This window comes from Brienomyrus brachyistius, chromosome 23 (genome assembly GCF_023856365.1).
Source record: "Brienomyrus brachyistius isolate T26 chromosome 23, BBRACH_0.4, whole genome shotgun sequence".
Taxonomy (NCBI): Eukaryota; Metazoa; Chordata; class Actinopteri; order Osteoglossiformes; family Mormyridae; genus Brienomyrus; species Brienomyrus brachyistius.
In genome coordinates, this window is record NC_064555.1 from 12,940,258 (window position 1) to 12,963,633 (window position 23,376).

General features: G+C 43.6%; 2 protein-coding genes across 4 annotated transcripts in view; one reads left to right on the forward strand and one right to left on the reverse strand.

Annotated features, from left to right (window-relative positions):
• The window catches only part of LOC125719247 (ras/Rap GTPase-activating protein SynGAP-like), a 144,558-nt gene extending 130,038 nt beyond the window's left edge, over window positions 1-14,520 (forward strand). Inside the window, exon 23 of the mRNA XM_048993847.1 lies at window positions 14,511-14,520. The gene's annotated coding sequence lies outside the window, so the exon portion shown is untranslated. The remainder of the gene's footprint in view (window positions 1-14,510) is intronic.
• Window positions 1,766-22,914, reverse strand: LOC125719250 (high affinity nerve growth factor receptor-like). Of its 3 annotated transcripts, none has more exons than XM_048993861.1 (17): window positions 22,468-22,914; window positions 19,638-19,712; window positions 18,630-18,701; window positions 15,561-15,629; window positions 15,143-15,297; window positions 14,548-14,687; window positions 13,757-13,895; window positions 11,027-11,359; window positions 10,053-10,070; window positions 9,683-9,765; window positions 9,422-9,524; window positions 7,759-7,851; window positions 7,303-7,433; window positions 6,881-7,053; window positions 5,820-6,060; window positions 5,502-5,660; window positions 1,766-3,956 (listed from the first exon to the last, which is right to left on the reverse strand). In XM_048993861.1, exons 1-17 carry the CDS (start codon window positions 22,659-22,661, stop codon window positions 3,771-3,773), a joined length of 2,364 nt encoding a protein of 787 aa, XP_048849818.1. In that variant the 5' UTR covers window positions 22,662-22,914; the 3' UTR covers window positions 1,766-3,770. The 3 variants fall into 3 exon arrangements, with proteins under 3 accessions (XP_048849818.1, XP_048849816.1, XP_048849817.1); XM_048993859.1 differs by having other exon boundaries at window positions 7,759-7,908; XM_048993860.1 differs by lacking the exon at window positions 10,053-10,070 and having other exon boundaries at window positions 7,759-7,908; window positions 22,468-22,913.
• Window positions 22,915-23,376: the final 462 nt, after the last annotated feature.

Below are 23,376 nucleotides of genomic sequence, written 5' to 3' on the forward strand. Positions count from 1 at the left end.
AGTACGTTGGCTGCAGATGTCTTCGGCAAAACGTTTTATGAGACTGCGGCCACAAGTGAGGTGGATGTGCGCCGTGTGGCGGAGACAGAGGCAAGAGAGGTATTATCAAAAGTAGGTCTCTGTTTGATTAGTAATTACACAAGGCAGGAAAAAAGTAGGCATGTTATATAATCAGATAATTGTGTAACTATGACGATATTAATATTGGATAGCACGGTCTCTCACTTCCAGGGCTGATGGTTTGCTAGCTACCGCGGCCAGGATTATTAAAAATACACGACATTATTAAAAACAGATTTTTTTTCGTCTGCAAGAAACCGAAGGTTTGGGATTTACATAATCAATACATTAAATCATTTAAACTTAACTGCATTTTATTATATATATAGATACTTGCACACCTCTCCAAACCATGTTTTCTAGTTCAGTATCGCAAGTTATGTGAATATTAAGCTTAAGTTACTTAAAATTATATGGCCAGTAGGGGGCAGTGTTGCCTAAACAGTTGCACATAACTTTTAAATACATTATTTCCCGTTGCTTTTCACGCTCATTTAGATGTTTTATTTAATTACATAATTACTATTTTGTTGCTTTGCTGTTTGTCTGACAGTTTAATTCCAAACAAAATTTCAGTAATTTATACAGCTGTAAAGTATACTGGCGAAAATATTTTAACGAGGTTTGTGGAACCATTACCCACTGAGCTGCTTTAAACACTGAGATTTACGATTTATGCATGCAAAATGTTCCCTTTATAAAATATCGTTAAAATTGACGTATATCATTTTTACTTAAAATTATTCATTTTTTCACTATACGAATTTCCTGGAAAAGGCGGCATGTATTTGTTTTAAAGAAAATTTAAATTAGATGTCTAAAAAAGTGGTCATTTGAGCAGTATGTGTGACTTTAAAGGAGTTCAGTTTTCTAAGTAAGGTACATCATGCATCACAGACCTATGAAGGGGTTAAGATCTAACTTCGCAAAATCAGTATATCTTGAAGTTAAATGAAAGTTCGTGTTTGGAGGTCTTTTGATTATCAAAATTCTTAAATGATTCTTCCTGACTGATGCATCAACCCAACAAAATGGCTCATATGACGCTATTGAAAAGAACTGGTCAAAAGAGGCCAGATATCATTTAATAAGGAGATTAGGACTGAAGTGGTGTGAATGTGACTGAATGTATTGGCCACTCGGAGCGACGTGGTGGCGGAGGGTGAGGTCCAGGGAAGAGGGTAGTGGGGAGAGGGGTCCTCATTAGAGCAGAAGGGGTGAAATCGCATACCACAGGAGCACCAGCCCTGAGAGCTCTCGCTTGGAACGCTGCTGAGGACATTAATGAGACGGTGATTGCATTACTCAGACTCCATTACAGCTCCCCAGGGTGCGAACGGAGCTGCGTGCGTACGTGTCCGCGGGCGAGTGCGCGCCAGTATTCCGTGGCCGCAGGCTAATGTGTTTGTGCGCGTGCCCTAGCGCGCTTGCGAGTGCTGCTCAAAGCTATAAAGGCGGCCAGCCGGCCTGCTCGGAAGGTAACGGGACTTGTGGCCAGAAGGTTCCTGGTTCAGATCTCAGGAGGGAACACTCTTGTTGGACCCTTGAGAACAGCATTTAACCCCGAGCATGTATATGGTTAAAAATGTCAGTCACTGTACATGAAAATGGCTTCAGAAGCGGTAAATAATACGTGGGAGTGCTTCTGAGCGTTCTCTTGTGTAGCTAAACGTTCTGCATTTTATCAGCATTATTCCTCAACAAAGTCAACTTAGACGAGACATTTTTTTTCTCATTCATGTTCATTTATTTTTTGTCATCACATATTTTCTTTTTATTAGAAATACCACCGTGATTTATTTCTGGATTACAGATTTGCTATCTTTGAAATGTTTCACCTTAACGTCATTTTACTAGGGAAATCCAGACAACCATAACATTTTCACTTTTTTCTTCCACAATCAAAGTATAAAGTGTGGGTCTGCCTGCAGTTATATTTGGGTCGTTTTTGTTTTACTTTCTTCATAAACCTTTTGACCAAACATCCGTTCTTTATATTCACTTACTTCATTTTTTATTCATAGTTCATGACTATGAATAGATTTATGGGGAAGGTCTGTGGCCCATTAAGATAAATAACAACCATGCATTTTGAATAAGACAGCAGTGAGAAAAGTACCTCTAAAAGTCACACGTAAAAAATGTAAAATATAAAAAGAAGACCATAAGCTTCAGAGCCCTGCGTTCTCACAAAATTAAAATTTAAATCATTTTTTAAAAATGTAACATTTAATTTACACATGTATTAGAAAACTTCTACAACAATATTGAAGGAGTAAGAATTGATAGGAGTTGTATGCCTCTTATCACTGATGCCCACAGGATCACAGCAGCACTGTGGTTAGTCAAGGTTACTTCCAGTCGGACAGTGAAGTCTGAAGACGTGCTGTAGATGATCGACTGAATAGACATGCATTTGTATTGTTAAAGCTATATACATTATGTATCATTCATATCCATTAGCTACATACATTCTGTTTTACGACATACAATCAGTCACAAATGCTTATACATAAACACTCATCGGGACGCAAGTTTCACATTTTAAAACATAGCTGTTAGGCTGTTATGTCGACTTTTTAAGAGAATGCCGAGACTTTCACCCAAAATCATTATGCCCTTTAAAAAAAAGAAAAAATATATCTTTGAAGGTAGCTTTTCAGAGAGAAAAATTTGGTTCTTTTTTCCGCAGCTCAAGGCCAGAGAGGCCCAGAAAAACGAGATTATCTTGGACAGTATGCGGCTGACTGATAATTTCCCACGGACAGTGGACAGTTTTACTTAAGACAAAAGGTCCGACTGAGGAACATGACCCCTTTTCACTAGCTTAAGACAACAATGTAACAGTAGGCATGTATTCCAGAATGTGTAAAATATACACTTTATATCATCCTATAAAAGGATTTTTTTTCCCTAAGCACATAAGCTCACTGGTCTAGATGGCAGAGTGTATCACCCCCATTGTGAGTCAAACTTGAGGGCTTTGAAATCCCATTACAAGCCCATTTCATTAGCTTTTAGCTCCTAGTCTCAAGCTCTTTTTAAAGATTCCAAGTAGTGCCAGGTCACCTAGCAACAGCATTACCAGCCAATCACTTGATGCCAACGCATTCCACTGCCGCCTTCATATCGCAAATTTAATAATGCCCAGTACACACGTTAGGGAATAAGTACTTGGTAAACAAGATCACTTTTCCCAGAATATACTATCTGTTATGTTTTAATGTAGCAAAGGCCATGCAATTAAACCTTTAATACATGTAACTACTACCCATATCGCATGAACATTATAATCTATCCATCCATTAGAAGTGTGCAGTACTTATGACAAATGGGAGAAAATGCAGCAATAAATTATTACATTTTAGTGATTATCTGGAGTGTATATCAACGTTGTTTCCCAATTCCTGATCCATTCCCTACCCTTGTGACTTCCTTCTACAACCCTGATATGGTTCTTCTTCCTCAAAATAAACCAATGAGCTGCTCATACTCCCCCCATGTGATCAGGGTCATGACCCTGTTGGCTTTGTCAAGAGGGGCGACTTAAATGATGTACTAACATGTTCATTCTGTAATCCCAGCTAACCCATTACTCCCAACATCTGTCGGTCTGGTTATGGCAGGTTGTGTTGGGGGGGGTGGGGGCGGTGGTGGGGGTGGCTGCCTGGGGGCCATGGACCCGTGTGCCCACTCTCTCGATGGCCCCATTACTGCAGAATATCCAGGTATATAGGGGGGCTCTTGACCAGTGCTAGCAGGCGACTGTGGAGGGTCTTGATGTCCAGCCTTTGCTGGGGTTCCCGCTGCCAGCAGCCCTGCATGAGCAGGTGCACCTCCTTGGGACAGGTGCGAGGTCTCTCCAGCTCCCGGCCCTGAGTGATGCACTCGATGGCCTATAGAGAGGTTGCATGGACGTGGGAAGAAACTGTGAGACATGAAACCTTCCAGGAGAATGGCTGTTAAAATCCTTTGGTACTTTATTTTCTGAACGGAGTATTTGACCTATTTCTGGTGCCTGGCATTTGAAGCTCACCCCAGGTGACACCATCGCAGTGGTAGGGTTGCAAAGGGGCTGAAAATTTAAAAAAACTTCGCAGAAACTTTCCATGGGAAGTTAAGCAGGGGGAATTTTGGAAATATTGAACTCCATGGAACTCCACGCAAGCTGTCAGATACAGCAAAGAAAGCAGACTGTATGAATAATGCCACATAGATTTTGACTTATAAGCATAATGTTTTGATGCAAATGCTTATTTTGGGGTGTTTTACGCACACATAATTACTCAAAAAGACTTGGTTGCGCAATAATATCATTATTAGTGCCATCAAGATGTTTTTTTTTTCCAACTACATTTAAGTTCCCTTTTGTATGCTAACCTGCAATTTTGCAAATTTCCAGTTTATTCGATTAACTCCCATATATTCCTGTGAATTCCCATGGAAAGTTTCCAGCTTTGAACATTCCCAGAATTTTGCAGCCCCCCTAAGCTTAGTAATTTAGCTTGTGATAGAGGCGACTTTTTGGTTTTGTTTAAAACACTAAATAGTCATGATTTTGATTAAAAGTCCAAGAGCACTTTCCGTTCTTTTCAATGACTAACGCTGCAGCAGCACTTCTGACTATTGGCAGAATCTGCTATGAGCTGCTAATGTAATCTAGCTTCTGGAGAGCAAATTCTACACTAATCCGAGCTGTCTCTGGAACACCAAGTGTTGACATCAGTTCCTTCCAGGATGGAAAGTCTTCAACAAATTAAATGACAGGTCTTTCAGCAGCAGGCAGCTTCACCCTGTAACATTTATTGAATCATGGCAAGGCAGATATAAAAAGCGAATTGTACCTATCTTTGCCTGTGACTCCTCCCCATAACTGAAACAATCTGTCTGTGGCCTTATAAATTAGCCCTTGGCATCAATCAGGGGTCAGAAGTGGTTGAATTAACGAGGTTAAGCTGAATCACCACACGGGCGAAGATGGCAGTAAATGAGATTAGAAGGGTGGGTGTGAAATATGATCCACAACAGGCCTTTTGTGTTTTGTCCTGGTGAGATTCTCCTGTGCCGGGTGCAGGGGTCCGAAAGGGGGGCCAGATGCTGCCTTTTAGCTATCAAGCGGGACGGATCCTGTTCCATTTCAGGATCTGCTTTATCTTTTTGTCTTCCAAGGGTCAATAAAGATAAAAAACAAATTCTGCAGAAAAGAAACTTTAACCGCAATTGAAGTTACACAAAATTAGCTTTAAATACCTTTACATCATATATGAATTTTAAGAAATTATCTAAATTAAGTTCTTTGAATCCTTCCATGCTGTTGGCTTATTCTCTTCAAATGACGTGGCAAATCATTAGTGTGGGCTCTGTTTGAGGCACTTTCGAGGTAGGTGGGCTGGTGCTCCACCCGCCCCCCCCCCATACCCCCCCAATCCCTGTTCACCCACCTCGCTGTTGGAGAGCTGGTACCAGGGCTGTTTTCCGTAGGTGAAGATCTCCCAAAGGACCACGCCGAAACTCCAGATGTCGCTTTCTGTGGTGAACTTCCTGTACATGATGCTTTCTGGGGGCATCCAGCGGATGGGCAGCATGGTGCGGCCGCCAACCTGTGAGGGGGGGCTGGCTCTGTGATTTCCACGTCGAACCCACACAGGCGACCCTCCACAGGCTGTCCGCCCCTCTGGCCTCACCCACACCCATGCAGTCCATGAACGCTCATCCGCACGTTTACGCAGGACGTCCCACATACAGCCAGCGCGCCTTACCCTGTAGTAGTCTGTGCTGTAGATGTCGCGGGACATGCCAAAATCGCCGATCTTCACCACTAGGCCCTCCCCCACCAGGCAGTTGCGGGTGGCCAGATCGCGGTGGACAAAGTGCAGCGAGGCCAGGTAGACCATCCCCGAGGCGATCTGGGCTGCGATCCATAGCATCTGCGGGAGGCTCAGCTCGCCATGCGGGGGCATCTTGCCCTCCTCCAGGATGTGGGCGTCGGGACCGTGGGCTCTGTTGGGTCCGGAACGGAGCGTGCCGCAGGAACAAACACGGCCATTAAGGTCGGTAGCTGGTAATGGCCGTGGACACCGGCGCAACGTTTACTGAGCACCTTAAGTATGGGAGCGATCCAGCACAAATGAGTCAGCCAGGCCCCTTAATAAGGCTCTTGCAGGCATGGGCTAATAAAACATTGTACCAATAGATAAATATAGCACACGCCATGCTAGGAATTTATATTATCAATTACTATTGAGCAGAATAAAATACATAGCTGGGCTATTATGCTATAGCATTATGACATAGTTACATGATTTATTATGACATTGCAGTAGCATGATTATTTTCACATGCTTGTATGACACGGTCTGGATTCCTGGCCTGTCTCACAAGAGACTCGCCCTATTAGGTGTGAGTCCAGGCAAACCACATGTAATTCCAGGGGCCCATGGACAAAATTGCTCCAACCAGCCTCTTATGATGCCTTCTCCTGGGCTCCAGTTGTCCCCCAAAATTGATGCGGCCATTGTGGCAAAATCCAATGCAGCACAAGCCCCCATTTTCATAAGTCAATATCAGCCTGTTTGTAACCTCTGCTGGAATCACCGACATATGTGGTATGTGATACTATGTAATAGGACTAATTATACATTATTAATAGGAGCGGTACGTCATCGTGGAGTGGGGGCCCATACTTGCTATGCCACACAAAGATGTGGCTGGACCCCTGAAAGATCTACGAAATGGGCTCCCCCTTCTCCAAACCGAAGGTACCATTATCCATGCTCACGCCCTCACTGGCTCCCCCTAGCGTCCCGGCAGCCCCGCGCACCTGAGGAAGCGGTTGAGGTCGCCATGCCTCATGTACTCAAAGACCATGGCCAGGGGCTCGCCATCGGCGCACACGCCGTAGAAACGCACAATGTGCTCGTGCTGCAGCACCGTCAGCAGCTCGGCCTCGCGCTGGAAGTCCTGCCGCGTTGACTCGTTGGCGTCCTTCAGGGTCTGCAGGTGCAGGGAGCAGAGGTGGAGAGTTCAGGTCCAAAAAGTAAAAATCCAGACCAAGGTTTTGTTTCAGCCAACCTCCAGAGTCCTCTGTGATTGTGACTCTTTATAGTCAAGTGGTTGGTTGAAACAAAATCTTGATGTGGATTTGCACTTTCTGGACCTGAATTTCCACCTCTGGCAGGAGGGCAGGTCAGATGATCCCCCTTCTTATGATGTGCCAGCCTGATGTAACTGCCCCCCACGTACCTTGATGGCCACCAGCATCTTATCAATGTCGGGGCTCAGGTTGGCACACTCAGCCAGGTACACCTTCCCAAATGCTCCCTCACCCAGCTCCCATTTCAGTACTATGTCCTGCCGCTTTATATGCTGGACACCTGCAGGGGAACCAACCAGACAAGACTAATCGCCCACTGAGAAGATCGTTAGCAGCATTCATTCATTCATTTAACTTCTCAGTTCTTCCTTGTCTTTTTTCAATGAATTCTAATTTCAAACATTTACAGCAGTATTTCCGATCCCAGTCCTTGTGGACCTACAGGCAGTCCACATTTTTGCTCCCTCCCAGCTGTTGGTGGCAAAAATGTGGAGTGTCTGCAGGTCGACAAGGATGGTATTGAGAAACACTGATTTACAGCATAAAGTGGTTCTGATATATCTTCAGAAGACTTGGTCTGCAGGAGGCCGGTACTGTATGCTCACACATGTCCTTCTCCTTAAAGATGCTGCAGAAGTACTGAGGGTTCTCCACAAAGTCCAGCGTCTCCTCGTCGGAGGAGGGGGTGCTCTTCCTGCCTGCCATGAAGCGAAGGGAGATGGCAAGGTCATCCTTGGAGCCCAGGACAGACTCACCTGTTTGCAGAGGGGATGGAAAGTGCCTTACAAACGATATGCGATTCACTAGTGATTCTCGTAAATAGTAATTAGCTACTTTGCTTAAGTAGACCACTGTTAACCTTACAACAGCCGGTAGCTGCTGACTGAGAGTTAGGACCTACATGAGAATTCTCTCATAAGTTTTCCTGCTATCCCCCAATCTGCCAAAACTTCTAGATAAAGCCTTGCTCTCTTTTTCAAAATCGCAGTTACACACTTTTGTTTTTTTATTTTTTTTTGCTATTTAAAACCTTTCAGTTGCACTTATTACTGCACTCTGTCTGGAAATGTACCGGCCTGAACTGCTGCGGAAGCCTGGTGATTAAACTGTAATTAGATCTTTAGTAATAAATTATTCATTTTCATATTGATTTGCGCTATGCATTTTATTCCCTTCATACTCCAAAAATATGAATGTGTCTGGCAAATGAATACATGCATAAATAATACATGATTACTGTAAGAAAAAATAATAATAATAACAATAATAATAAGAATATTAATGACGATGATGATGAAGATGATTATCATTTCAGTCCTCTTGCTGCCGGTGGATGAAATATGCTGTTCCGATTAAAAGCTCAGTTCTGAAATAAGCTGCTTTCTAATGGGCACAAGTGTCACACAGTAAACAAAATTATGAGCCTGACTGGAGCCAGAAAGCAGTCATTGAGGCAAGACCCCCAGAGGCCCGGAGGACTTGGGGGTGGGGTTTTAGGGGGGCTTTGGGCCATCCGGCCCACTCAGACACTTTGGCTGGGGTCCGGGGGGGCGCGGGGGGGGGGGAACCATTGCTGGATCCATCTCCTTTAATGGCCCTTCCGTGAGCTGTGGGACTTGATGGTGTTCACGTCTCCTACTGTAATCAAACCCTGCAACAGCTTAACCGATATGGTATCCCACAGGGGGAGGGGGTGATGTGCTCCCCCCTTTACGCCCCCCCCCAAATACAGTACTGACGATAATGTGAAAACTAAGGAAATGGTCTTTGAAGCCAGCTAGATCAATGTCAATCCAGCCTGACATGTATTCTACTGGAAGACCTCATGCTGTTGTATTCAACTAAGATCATACACACTAAAAATATTTAGCAGCATCAGTCATATTCCTGCTCTTGTAGTTTTTTGTTTTCTCTCTTTTTTACCTTGAATAGGTAAATAGGTCTCATCCATATTCCATGTTCATTGTACAATTCCTGAAGGGGATGAAAAATTACTATTGGATCTCATTAGGATCTTTTTCCTAGAAAAAACAAGGACCTCCACAATACAAAAATAAGACTAAGTTTTATTTCCTGAAAAATCATCGTTGAAAACCCCAAAAAAGGCTCAACTGGATATAAAAAAAAACACCTGCAGGCTCCTAAGAATGTCTCCTTTGATCCCTACTATAAGAATCCAACTTTCAAATAGTTTTCCCCAGTATAATCATAATAACAGAGCTTTCAGACATGAAAAATACCCAGATGGAGGAAAAAGAGGGAACTCACGACGCATCCCGAATTTGGGGTGCTGGTTGCATTTGTTGATGACCAACACGGTGATAAGGAGAAATCCAAAGGCACACACTGCCAGGCCCACCGCCACCGAGATCTGCGAGCAGAAACGGAGCAAGTGAACGTGAGCCTACCTACTGAAAAGATGGGCCTATCTGCACCCACGATGCTCACAGCGCTGTCAGACTCATCCTACAGGAGCTGGCCCCTATTTTTCTCATTTTGTTTATCAGAAAGAGAGCAGGAGAGACGTACCCCGAACGTCTCACTTCCCAGGTTCTCCTTGAGGTTCCCCCCACTTCCCTGAGGTTCCTTCTCTGTGGATTTGTTGGTGGGAGCTGAAGAGATCAGACAAACAGGTTATTTCATCAGTCCCGTAATGCTCAGAGTAAAAGGTCATGCAGGACACCCTTGTCAGAATCGTTTCGTCTACTTACAAGCATGCAAACATGCAATATCATCTATTAAGTAAATTTGGCCATACATCAGTACTTGCTCACTATAAGATCTATCCATGCGTGAAACTACCAATAAGAGACACTTTATCATTTATTTATTTGCTGATTTTACAGCAAAATCCTCCATGCAGCTTTGCTAACATAAAAGAAACATGCAGTCGACTTACTTGGGTCTTCAGTAAAGACTGGCATTTGAGAAAAATAAGAAGCATAATTTTGAGAAATAAGTGAGAAAAGACAATGATATACTGCTTATCCAGTGCTGATGCTGATTTGAGATCTTCTACATAAAGTATCTGATTCACACCATGCTAATGTACAATAGTAACAAATAGGTTTCATCTCACGTTATTCTATATAAGGTTATTTGGTTATTTGTGTTGGTTATATTTTGGGCTGAGATTTAAATTTTAGGCTTGCAGGGATCAAAGCAGAGAACAACAACGTTGGGCTGTATCTAGGAACTCAATTTAAGGCCATCAGAACAATCAGACATGTATGACTGAGGGTGTACAACAGAGACACCAAAATAGCAGGTGTACGTAACCACTACAGGCCATCTGTCTTTGGGTATTATTTTCAGCTGAAATGTGCAAATGTTCACATTAAAAAGCCCAATTGCAAAATTAACCTCTGCTTAATAAATAGGGGAGGCACACAGTAAACAAAACTGTAAGCCTGGCTGAAGCCAGAGAGCTTCCGGACAAGATCCCCAGAGGGTCGGACAAGTTGGCGGGGGGGGAGGTTTAGGGGGGCTTTGGGCTATTTGGCTGAACTGGCTCCCCCATAACAGGGAACCACAAAATACTTATATATTCATTACTGTAATTGTGTGCTAGTTTTAATGGGACACTGTCAGATCACTGACCTCAAGATTATGCACATCGCATGAAAATTTTGCTGGGGAATAACTTTTTGGGACTTCAAACAATACATTGTGTTCATCTATGTCCTCAGATATTGAAAAAATGAATTTTAAGCTGATGGGGAAAAAACAGAGGATTCGTAATCTTTCATAAATTATCTGATGGAATGATCTATGCCTATGTCTAGAGCTGTAATTAAGACACATTTTTGTTGCAGTGCAGAACAAGCTGAATGAACCTTAAATGGTTAAGAGGGTTTCAATGCAAATGCTGACCAAAGATAAGGTCCTCAGGGTCCTCGTGGTCGAAGGGGTTGTCCATGAACATGCCAGTGGCTGTGGCATGGTCGGAGCCCAGCCCATTGTCCACGAGCAGAGTATAGCGGCCGTTGTTGAGGTGCGTGGGCCTGTTGAGGAAGAGGCAGCCGTGTAGCACAGAGCCGTCGTTGGTGTCCGGGATCAGGTGGGTGAAGGTCAACGTTGTCTCTACCAGCGGTGAGTCTTTGTAGAGCCACCTGATAGTGGGCCTGGGGTTGCCATCCACCGCAAAGGAAAAGCACCAGTAGTGTTGCTCTTCGGCATCCTTCAACCACAAGATTCTGACTGGGACTGAGCACATGAGTAGAGAGTTAGGCACTCCTAATGGGCAACCATCTCTAGGCCACACCCACTAAGAAACCACCATGAGGCCACGCCCACTAACCAACACATCATCGACATTTTTTGTCGATAAAAGGCAGCTTCTGTAAAACCACGAGTGGAGAAGATGATAGGATTATATTTGAGTTATAATACCCTGGAAACAGCTGCCATAGCAACATTAACTTTAGTTTCAAATATGTCTCTAAATACTGACTTCTGATGAGCATTTATTTTATTACACAGAATTAAAAATACAGACTCAATTATTAAATAAAGTACCTGACAGGGGGGCAGTAAAAAGAACATTTAAATGTCCATGCTGATGCCGCTTACAGAGACACTGCAAACAAAATCTCCCCAAAACATAGCGAACCAAAGTACAAAAAATACCCTAAAATACAAAATCTCATTTATAAAAAAATTGAATAATGCCTGCAGGTGCATTAAAAGCTTTTCAGGCCAAGCATCCAGTCTCAAAAAAGCGTGAATGCATGGAGCTCTCACACCTAGCATGTTTAGCTGATATGGACATCAGACCAGTGCCTAGCCCTCATCTCTGCCAGCCTCATTCTTTAAATCGCCATTAGGCATTTCAAGTCGAGAAGCTACAAATCCAGACCAGGATTTTGTTTCTACCAACCAGTTGAGTCCTCTATGAATGTGACAATTTACACTAAATTGGTTAGTAGAAACAAAATCCTGGTCTGGATTTCTAGCTTCTGGACCTGAAATGCCCAACACTGCTTTTAATCCTAATTAAACTCATTCATCTAAATGTGTTGCCTTAGAAAAAAGGGATGATAAAATCTCAGGCCTGACACTGAGTCCTCATCACTAATCAGGCTTTGTCACAGAACACACTGTCAATATATCCTTCAACAATCTCTGCTCTGTGCCATGTCTGCCATATCCTTTCTGCAGGCCAAACTATCCAACTGCGGATAGGAGGATGGGGCTTATGTGCATCAGCTCAGGACAGGGACAGCACTGACACAGGGGGACAGCTGTGCTTTTAGTGGCTGTCATTAACCACGCCAATTAGCATTTGGGTCTCCAAGCCCTTCACCGGCCTCCAAACCCACGGCACACACACACAGAGGCACACACACGCATGCTAAGTGCTCAATTTGTCTGAGGTCTATAATGTGTTTACTTTCCATCCAGCCCTTCTGGCATCTATCATCATTAAAGCATGTTGGTGAATGTATTTAGATTACTGGGCTGAAAAAAAAAACTGTAGAATTGATGGAACATGATACCTTTTAAATAAAACGGGATTTGTCAACATTTCTGCTTGGCTCGTGTCGAGTCCAGAGTCTGATTCCACAAAAAAATACCAGCATGGAGTCCCGGTTCATGCAATATGACTCCTGCGAGTCAATACCACCAAAACCTTTATGGTGTCGGTTTGCCTCATTGTCTGTGCTTTTTTTTTAATTAACAGATCTAGAAAATAAACGTTTTGACATTGTGAGTTGTGAATCGTACAGAAAGTTCCTTGTGTCCTCTGTCTCTAAATAAGATTACAGATGTGCTGTGTCGGCCCCCATGCATATCAGCCATTACAGACACCGATTCACACTGCCGGAGAACTCACAGCAGATCCTGCAGACAGGTGACATAATGGCAGAACTGAATAAAATGAGGGCAGGAACATGGGGAGCTCTTTGAAAGACTTTTCAAAAGTTTTACAGTCTAAACCCACCCACACTCTTTACAAGTTCAGTGACTTCTTAATAGCTTTTTTTTCTCTCTCTAGTATTTCTCTGTCTAGCACCCCGTTTAAATGACCAGGTTCCAGCTGTAAAGTATCCTTTCACTCATAATCCAGATGTAGGAAGAGGCAGTACAGGCTCCAAAGTTGCAGGTGAGCAGTAACGGAAGTGTGAAGACAGGTGGGAGATGTATCCCTACTGTACCCCTGCTGTACCCACACCGTACCTCTTGTGAACCCCTTTTATACCCCTGCTGTAACCCTACTGTGCACTTACTGTACCTACACTGTACTACTGCTGTACCCACATTGTCCTCCTGCTGTACCCCTACTATACCCCTACTATACCTATGTTGTACTTCTGCTGTACCCCTTCTACACCCCTGCTGTAGCCTTACTGTGCCCCTACTGTACCTACATTGTAATCCTGCTGTATCCGCACTGTATTCCTGCTGTACCCACATTGTACTTCTGCTGTACCCCAGCAGTAACCCTGTTGTATCCCGCTGTATCCCTGCTGTACCCCTATTGTAACCCTGCAGCACCCTTGTTGTACCCCCGTTGTCCCTGTTGTACCCCTGTTGTACCTCTGCTGTAACCCCACTAAATCCTTGCAGTCGCTGTGCACAGAGGCTCCATCCATCACTCACATTGAATATCCAGCAACACGGTGCTGGACCCGGATCCGGCTTGGTTCTCCGCCTCACACGTCAGGTTGCGCAGGTTGTCCTTGGAGGAGACGTTGGTGAGCTGCAGGACCAGCTCCAGGCTTGACCCGTTGGACTTCTCCTGCAGACGAGACCAGGTATTACGGCATCTGGAGTCAGCCTGCACCTCCCTCAACAGCATCTCTTAAATGTCATATAATTATATTGCATATAATTTTACTGTTATGCAATTGATGTTACAGCATTAAAGTATTCCAGATTTCCAAGAAATTTTACAGATATAATTCCGGCCTCAGCCTTAATTTTTTATCCATTTCTCTGTTTTTCTATATGGGTTGTTTGTATTTAATTTAGTGTATTTTACAATGATAATCTTGTACAGATTCTCCCAATTTATACAAAAAATTCATTCAGGAAGCATCTACATATTTCAAATTTTCCTTATTTATTTTAACAAAATAAATAAAAGGAGTTTAACTATGTCGTTTGTGCTAATGTGATGTAATTTAAAGGAAAACATCTCTGGGGATATATGAGAACACACTGTCCATTGTTAGGTGTAGTAGACAAGCATCATATCTTTAAAAATGGCACAATACAGCCAAAAGTTACATGATGTACTGCACAGCTCATTTCTCGTCATTACGCCAGACTGGACTGCAGTTGTGACTGGGAATGTGTTGTATGACAAACTGACACTGATTGGATGTACGTCTCTAGGCTCTGGATTTGGCAGCCAATCACACATCCCATTCTACCTCATATCTTTTTACCTGGAGCACATAAGGGGAGTGCAGCTGCTGTGTATGCCACTTTATTTTCGGGGTTGGGAGTCCCATCACCTGGCAGACGAAGGTCAAGTTCCCGCCCTCTCGGACGGTGTGGGATGGAGGTATGGACACCTCAGGGAAACCTGTGCAGGAGTTTTAGTCAAGACTCAGAGGTTAGCATCACACTGCCCAACGTAGCCGAACATGTCAGTACAACATGTGTTTACAAACTTGTATTAAAGCCTCAATAAGCCCAGTGTGCTATGATTGGTCAGCTTGCCCAACTGGTCAGCTTGTCCTACGTTCTGCCCCTATTTTGCAGTCTGCAGACAGATTCTTGCAGATAGACGGCCAATAAATATTGCGTTACCAGGTGACCTCACCATGTCACGGAAATAAGAACTGGAATTCCAATGAAGCATTTCAGGCAGGTTAGAGAAGAGTGGTTTCTGTGGTGAGAGTTACTCCCTTTGCTGTGTACTTTGGGCCATAAGACTTTGTGGACCATTTACATGTGCATAAAGCTATATAACACGCTAAAGGAAAGGGGGAAAAACATAACAGGGCCCCTTTAAAGGTAAGAGCAAATTCCACCCACTGCAATTCTCCAGCACCACATCTTCCAGAAGTCGGAGGTGGCCATTTGCAGAGCAGTTTAATGACTGATTCAGAACATCTCCCCGCCCATAGGCTGCCCACTGCTGTAGCCAAAACATATCACATGAGCAGGAGAGGGGGTTTTCCTTCAAAATCCTAAAGGGAGAAGAAATGTTACAGGTCACCTCAGAGTACCACAGCCTTTCGAATCCCAATCTACAATAAATTTTCATTTTACATGTATCTGATACAGAACACTGAGACATGGAGATCAGGGTGAAATCAGCAGAGAGCATAGGCCTGGATCCCACAGGGCCTGGGTTCCACAGGGCCTGGATACCACAGTGCCTGGACCCCACAGGGCTTGGATCTCACAACCTACTGATGCTCCCGCCTTCTGTCCCATTGCTTTTACTCACAGGCTGATTAGGGGAAGGGAATGGAAGACTCTCCAGCTGATGACTTCCAGCGAATTGAATGCCAGGTTACTGCAGGCGAAGAGCAATAATAGACGTATAATTACTAAATAGGCTGCAACGTTCTATCTAATGCATCCTCCCAAACAGAGCATCTAAATGAAGAGCCGTTGAAAGCCTTGTCTGATAGCGCGACCCGAATGAACGCAGACATAACCCGCTGACACTGCTGGCTTTGTTTCAGTCTGGGCAGTGGCATTTCCTCATTTATTCATCATACCCAGTCATACGATTTTACAGAATGACTATACATCCTATGCTAGCAAAAGACTGCTAATGGCGTCCTTAGGAGCTGCTGTTCTCCTAAAGAAATGTTATTCCTGCTGCTGCCCAAGCCAATCTAAGCAAAAACACAATATTCACTGACAAGCCATTTCCTGGATTAGAATGGAGCAAAACACGTCTATGAAAAACATGGTACTGTTGTAGCATGAACTAGTTTATCTAACAAAGAGGACATCTGACACATGAAAATACAGTCACAATAGTTAATACAATCAGTCTGCTTTCAGCTACCCCGCTGTAGCACATGGTTAGAGGTTAGGTTAGGCAGAAGGGGGAGGGGCCAACTCTGGAGGAGTCAGGTGACTGCTGTTCTTTTTGTAGATTTGCTCAATTTGTCCCTCATTCATGTCAAGTGTAAAATTATGCTTTCTGCTCTGCCTTGCTTCCAGGAAGCCAGTCCTGACTCCCATTAAGCATGAGATTCCTCTGTACAGTTATAAGGAGTATTCCTGCATGCCAACCCAAGAATTCAAATATTTAAAGTTGTTGGTAATACAGCTTTTTGTAGCTTGTATTTCTTTATGTCTTGACTGACACCCTCCCTGCCCAATCCCAGCGAACCCAGGAAAAGGAAACCTTGCACCAAATAGCTGCATTATTCCAGCCCCATCTCTGCCTCTCCCCTTTCTGTTCGCCCATCCTGACCAGAGGGATCCTCCCGAAAGGTAACTTTGGAACTAACCATCTCTGTTCTCGCCATATAGGTCCCCAGTGCGCGGAAGCGAAAGCTGACAGAGGAAGCCAGCAACGCCTCCAGCATCTTTTATTTTGTTATCGGTGATCTGTGGTTCTCTTTATAGCAAAGCGACTGATCGCACATCCAGGGCAGCCCTGTCCTTTCTGTGCATTGCGGCTGAACCGCGAGCAGAGGAGAGAACAGTAGATGCCACCTGGGAATGTGGCAGGAAGGCTGACGCAGAGCCATGTTGGCAGGTTTAATGCAGGGGCAACAGGGGTCAATGGTTTGTTTTGCTTGCTCCCAGAAGTGCATGCAGGATGGGCCAGCCGTTGGGGCTCATACATCATCGGGACGATTTAGCGAGAGGCCGCAGAGAGCACTGGGCCAATGTCATTATCACACCGTGCCACCTTGCCCTGTGCTCAGGAGCAGAGCTGGCTAGTTCAGGTGCAGAGAGTAAAAACCCAGACTAAGATTTTCTTTCAGTCAACTAGGGGGGCTCGTAAAAGTGATTAATTGTCATTGATGACAGAACAACAAAATGCATCCCTCATTAATCCCATATGTGACATCATAGTCGGCAGGTATTATTTAGTGCCTGGGGATCCTAGCGTGAGGGGCAGTACCTTGCTCAGGGTACCTAAGTGGTGCCCTGATGGTCGGAGATTCAAAGCAGCAACGTTTAAATCACAAGCACGCTTTCCTAACAATGAGGTCACCACTGACCTGTACTCTGTGACAGTGACTCTTTATACACAACTAGTTAGTTGAAACAAAATCTCAGTTTGGACTTTTACTCTCTGGACCTGAACTACCCACCTCTGCTCAGGAGGAACAGCAGATACGCAAAAGAGCATTGTTGCCTCGGGCTGTGCAGCTGTTTAAGGTTCACGCATACAGAGAGGACAATGTGCAATGCATGTCGTTACTGTGACCCTACTGTTTAACCCAGATATCTGGCTTTGAAACACAAAGAACAAACAGAAGCTGAGTTTGCACCCTAGCAGAACTCCATCATAACTGGGACTTTCCTCAGACCGCCTCCCACCTCAACAACTCATGCAAGACAGGAGCTTGGCATCCAAGAGCAGATCTTTTGCAGGACACTGTCTATTGATTCAGTGATAATGGAGCTTCTGTGCCCGCGGACTATTTATTATGCGCAAGTCTATCAGTCGATCAACTTCCAGAGAACAAGTCAAAGGCGGATGTTTATCAGGGAGCGGCCATTTAAATGGCAGCCCATACCCATGATAGCTTCCCATGTCGTGTGGTGCAAAGACCAGGGACGAGAAGGGGATTTCGGGCACAGTGGGGTGACACCAGACCACAAGGTCACTAAGGTGTCCATCACTTCCTGACTTACTTCGTGGAGGATCACGAGATAAAATGAGAAACTTTATTTATTGGGATTATCTGTAAAGAGAATGTGTGTCAAGCATTGACAAAGTGAGAAATCAGATAGAGATAGGTAGCTAAGACATGAGAGGGATATGATCTCCGTGAGGCAGATTTAAGATCTTATAAACATCGCTCGCTAAATTATGGAGAGTTTGAAGAACTTTGGAAGAGAAAGAATCCCAATTAACCTTCATATAAGGACCAAGTCAAATTTGACAGCTGGTCCAATTCAAGTAATTACTTACTGCTACAAGCTCATGTAAATTTTGCAAAGCAATGCAATTTTAACTTCAATCGCCCCCAAAAAACCTTGAAACAACATAGGCTGGAATGCTCTACTGGAAATGGCACAGCTGCGTAATGGTTCGGTAAAGAACATAAACTCTTAACCCAAAAGTTGATGGGTCAGGTCCCAGGAGATGCGTTGCTGTAATGAACATTGAGGAAAAGGTTCTTAACCTGAAATGTTCCAGTAAAACATCCAGCTGCATATAGGGGGAAAATTGCAAGTGTGACTGGACAAAAATGTCTGGTAAGCAATTAAATAAACATCGAAAGGAAAGAGGTATTTTAATTGCTATGACGTAACCAATGGTCTAAAGAGTAATCAGGCATAAAAGATGAATGATGCTGGTAATGATACTTACACATACTGGAGTTTGGGGTTGTATTGAAATGCCCTCTCTGAAATGTGCACCAGCCCGCAATGGTTGATCGTCCTAGGAGATGAGAACAGGGAGCAAAAAATGGATATTGTGGGAATCGTCCTCCTGTTACATCTGAATTCATCCAAATGCATTCATCTGTGTGGGTGGGTGTGTTTTTTCACACCTTGATCGACAGGCCCGACCGCAAGCTGGAACAAGTGAACAACTGGCTTTGTTCATACAGCTGAAGAGGTCAGGGAATAATCGGCAGATGTACACGATATTTCATTCTGGAAAATCTCTCTTAGTCATGAAAGAAACTGATTTAAAAAATTAGATCTAGTGAACACAATAGGTTGATTGTTATTGCATTGAACATATTTACACTGAAATGCAAAATGCTAATTTTATGCCTTATTTAGGCTTCTGAAGATCTATGCGCATGAATGCATATGGCATTCAGTTCAAAATGTTTTGTGGGTTAAATCTAGCCAAGTAGCATTAGGAAGGTCATAATGAATTAAATAGTAAGGCTCTATGCAAGGCTTCAATGAGCAGAATATTTTTAAATATTAATTTAATATCTGAACCAAAAACATCACCATTAGCTTTAGAATGATGACCTTGACAAATCATGCTAACAGTCATTCAACATCATACGACGTCACGCATGACCTTCATGAATATTCATTAAAGTTCCACCAGAACACAGGATGTTCTTTTGCAGGCTGCTACTGTACACAAGAGCTGCCAGTGATGTTCCCATCATGCTTTGTGAGCGGTCATGCTGGACACACACTGCTAGCGTGTCTGATACGCTGTAGAACTACATTTAAATTGTGCAAAATATACCATAATGTGTCTAATATAAGGTCAATCATTCCATTTAAAACTAAATGAAAAATGAGCTATTGTAAAGGTAAATATTTTGAGCTGTCACAAATCACAAGACAAAACATGCATGGCTCTTTTAAATGCAGCAGTTTGTTTAAATGCAACAGAGCTTACAAGTTCCTCAGCTCTTTGTAACTGGAAAGGTCTGATTCAGTCAAGTTCTCCAGGTTGGCTTGGTATTCGATGTAGCTGACATACAGGAGACAAAATGAGAAAACACAGAAGAACATCACATTCCATTCAAAAACATTACCACAAATCTGAGACTGACCAGTCTGATCCACACTGAACTGAATGACTACCACATCTGAAGACCAGGGTGTTACTAGAGATTTTGGGTTCCATGAAAGCATATCATACTGGGCCCCCCAGACCAGACAAATCCAGTTATTTTCCCATTTTAACGAACCTGTAGACACACATATGCACAGACACGCACAAGTGAATAAAACATTTTTTTAATTCCATCAATTCCAAAGCTATAACCCTATCCTTAAATATTACTTTTGTAACATTAATATTTACAGGCATTTAATGTTTTATAGATGAGTCCCTTTTGTACCCAAGATTCTTTAATAAAACTTGGATTTTTTAAGCTTAGATAAAGGTATACTCATGTGATCTATCGAGAAATATTTGACTACTACCGTTCTTTTTCTATTGTATTTAATTGGCGCTGCAGCTGAAAATTAGTAAGTACAGTATTGCCATTGGTGACAGTCTGAGAAAAGGATAAAGAGTTTGAATCAATAATCCACATTCTGTGGAGATCTGACTTTCTAATTAAAGCAGCCAGTGCAACTAAAGAATTCAGCAGGAAAAATGCTAAACGGAGACCTCATGCATTTTGTATTCGCTATTTTTGTAAATAGTCTACAGCCGCCCACCTGAAATGTCACGTAGCTTTTACCATGTGAAAATATAACTTACGGACGTGCTTCACTACTGAGAAAAACGTCATAGACCAGCATGATTTCCAGGTGCTGGTGTAATGCTGGTGTAACTGCACATCAAGTTGGTCCGCCAACAATATTTCATTAATGATGCTTGTCCGCCAGCACCAGAACACAACATATGCTGGTATGACCAGCATGCATTATACTGGTCATGCTGGTAACCAGCTATGTTGGTGTGTTTTTTTCAGCAGGCTTTTCTTCTTTTACTAACATTTTTAAATGCTTTTGACTTGTTGAATTTCGAAATTCAGTTAGAGACCAGTAATTGTGTAGTCTGGGGAAGAGTGAGAAAAGACGTGGGACGTTCTCCTACCAACCATTTGTAATTAATCTAAGATAAAACATCGTTTGCCAAAAGAGTCCAGCTGATACTGAGAGTCGCTTATCCCATTTTCTTTTATTTGCTCCACAATTTGCTACCCCAGCAATGGCATAAGTGCAGATAGGAGTGCAATAAATGCATTCGTTTGTAATTCGGCGAAGAAGAAGAAGAAGATCGGTTTGCCACAAAGTACCAAGACTTATTCAATAGAAGTAAATGGGTGATTTGTCATTTATCGTCAATTTGCAATTTACAGCATTGCATTTGTAACTCGATACCCTAATCGCGGCATTATCCGTATTTGCGCAGCCGAATAAACTGTTTTGTTTTGTTTTTTGTGTTCCCAGCCAGTTCCACAAACGGGGTCGGTCTCACTAAAAGGGCAATCCGGCGCTCTCCAGTTTACTGCCAAGGCGGCCAGGAGTCAAAAAGGCAGCACCCTAACCAGGACAGTCCCGTATGTTTGCGTTTATAGTTTGACTTTAGGAAGGTGTTTTAAATGTCGAATTAGTTTCTTATTATTTCTTCTATGGTGCAACACGTCTCATTTGTGCAGATTGCTTTATGGTGCTTGCGTGGGATATTTGACCTGGTCACACTCTTTCCCCCAAAACTCCCCTTAGAAATCACTTGTGGTAATATAGATATTTAGTACTTATAATGGAAAGAAGCGCTTGTAATCGGCGCTGCGGTATCATTATCACCCGTGTTTGAAGTCCCACAATCATCATTAGCCACGCTATTCTTAGAAGTTATCGAACACGATTCCTGTTGAGTGCGTGGAGCTGACTGGAAACGTGCTCTATTACTCATTAGGTATCAATAGTTATGGACATCAACAACAGGACTGGCTGCTATGTACCCTTGTGAATTTGGTGCCTGATTATTGCCTTTTTACATGAAATGAGCATTGTTGGTTTTTAAGGGAAAGCAGCATTCTGTGCTCCTGCATTTACACAAACACTCACACATGCATGTCTTTGTTTCTCTGCAGTGAAATTCCTGCTTGTGGGTTTTGATATGTGTAATAAAAAAAAATTCAAACATCTGCTATTCATTGCCTCTATTAACCCTTGTCTTCATTTGCCAGCAACATCTAAATAAGTACATTTCTAAAGATTATTCGGTTATTCACCATCTTGGAAATACCTGTCGAAATTAAAAAATATTCCCTATTGCCCCCAAGCCAGACTTGGACAAGTAATTTCAGAAAATTGGTGGATGGAGATACTTGTGAATTAAAAATTTCTGCGCTCATTGCATAAATTATTCATTGCTATCTATGAACGAAATACACATTTAGGCACTTAAATCAACAGCTGTTTATGCCCTCCTTTTTTGTAGCTTGTTATTGTGTGTCAGTCGGTATCTGAGACAAGCATTATTAAGTAATTAATTAAAAAGTCATCCGCAAAAAATTACAACGCAAGCAACAGAATCAAAAAGCTGGTCACTGGTCTAAAAAACTAGGAGACATTCTTGGCAAAATGCTGATCTGTCCTTTACGTTACAACCTGATTCAACAGCAATAACACAACACAGTTAGTGAGGTCATACTTATGTTGAAGTGTTACTCTTCACCCAAGGCAGGGGGTCAATAAAACGGCTTTCTGGGAAGGAAGTACAGCCTGTGACTGAGACGAAGAGGTGAGGCAGGTGAACTCACATGTCGGTGATGTTATCGCTCTCCTGTGGCCCCAACGACGGGACGGTGGACACACTGTTGATCTCCAAGCACAGGAGAGTGATGGACGAGCACTGGCAGGTGGATGGGCACCCGGAAGCAGCCTGCAGCGCCAGGCAGGAGGTCACCAGCGCCAGGGCGACCCAGCGGGCCCGCCCACCCACGGCCGCGGCCATGGGACGAGCGCAGACTGAGCACTGGCGCAACACTGACGGGATGCGAACTGGACCACTGTGACCGTCTATCTCTTCCCCGATCTGTCGCCACTCTTCTCCTGGATAGTGCGTGGGAGCTTTGTGCTCCCGGCCAGGCGTGCAGGCGTGGAGCCCTAGCAGCGAGTCAGGACCCTGGGGACGTGGGGCTCGTCTCACTCCAGTCAGAGGCAGAGGGAGGGGCCTGGCCGGCCCATTAGCGAGTGCGAGAGAGATAGAGTCGGTGCAGTGAGAGCCTAAGGGCACCAGCCGGTTTTGAGAAACAGTGGGCGGGATAGAAAAGAAGGAGAGATAAAAGAGGATGGAAGTGTTGTCTGGATCTACCACTGTCCCATGAAGGTCTCACACTGGTGTCTCAGTGACATCCTATTACAGATGTGGTTTTGGTGGCATCAGCAGGTACGGTTCTGGTGAAGCCAGACCTGTTTACTTTTTCCCGCCAATCCACATCGAGGAGTCTGAAGGGCTGCCAAGTTCCGGTGGCATGGTCTGTACCTGTTGATGCCTATTGACTTGTCTGCAATAACTCATGGAGTACTGAACTATTCCAGTGACAATAACTGCTGACCCATCCACATGTCTAATTTCATAAGAGGCTCGGTTTGTGCTTAATGGAAAGGAGGCTGAAATGGCTGCTTCTCATTCCGATTGGTCTAATATTGGTGGAGCAGAGAGGTCA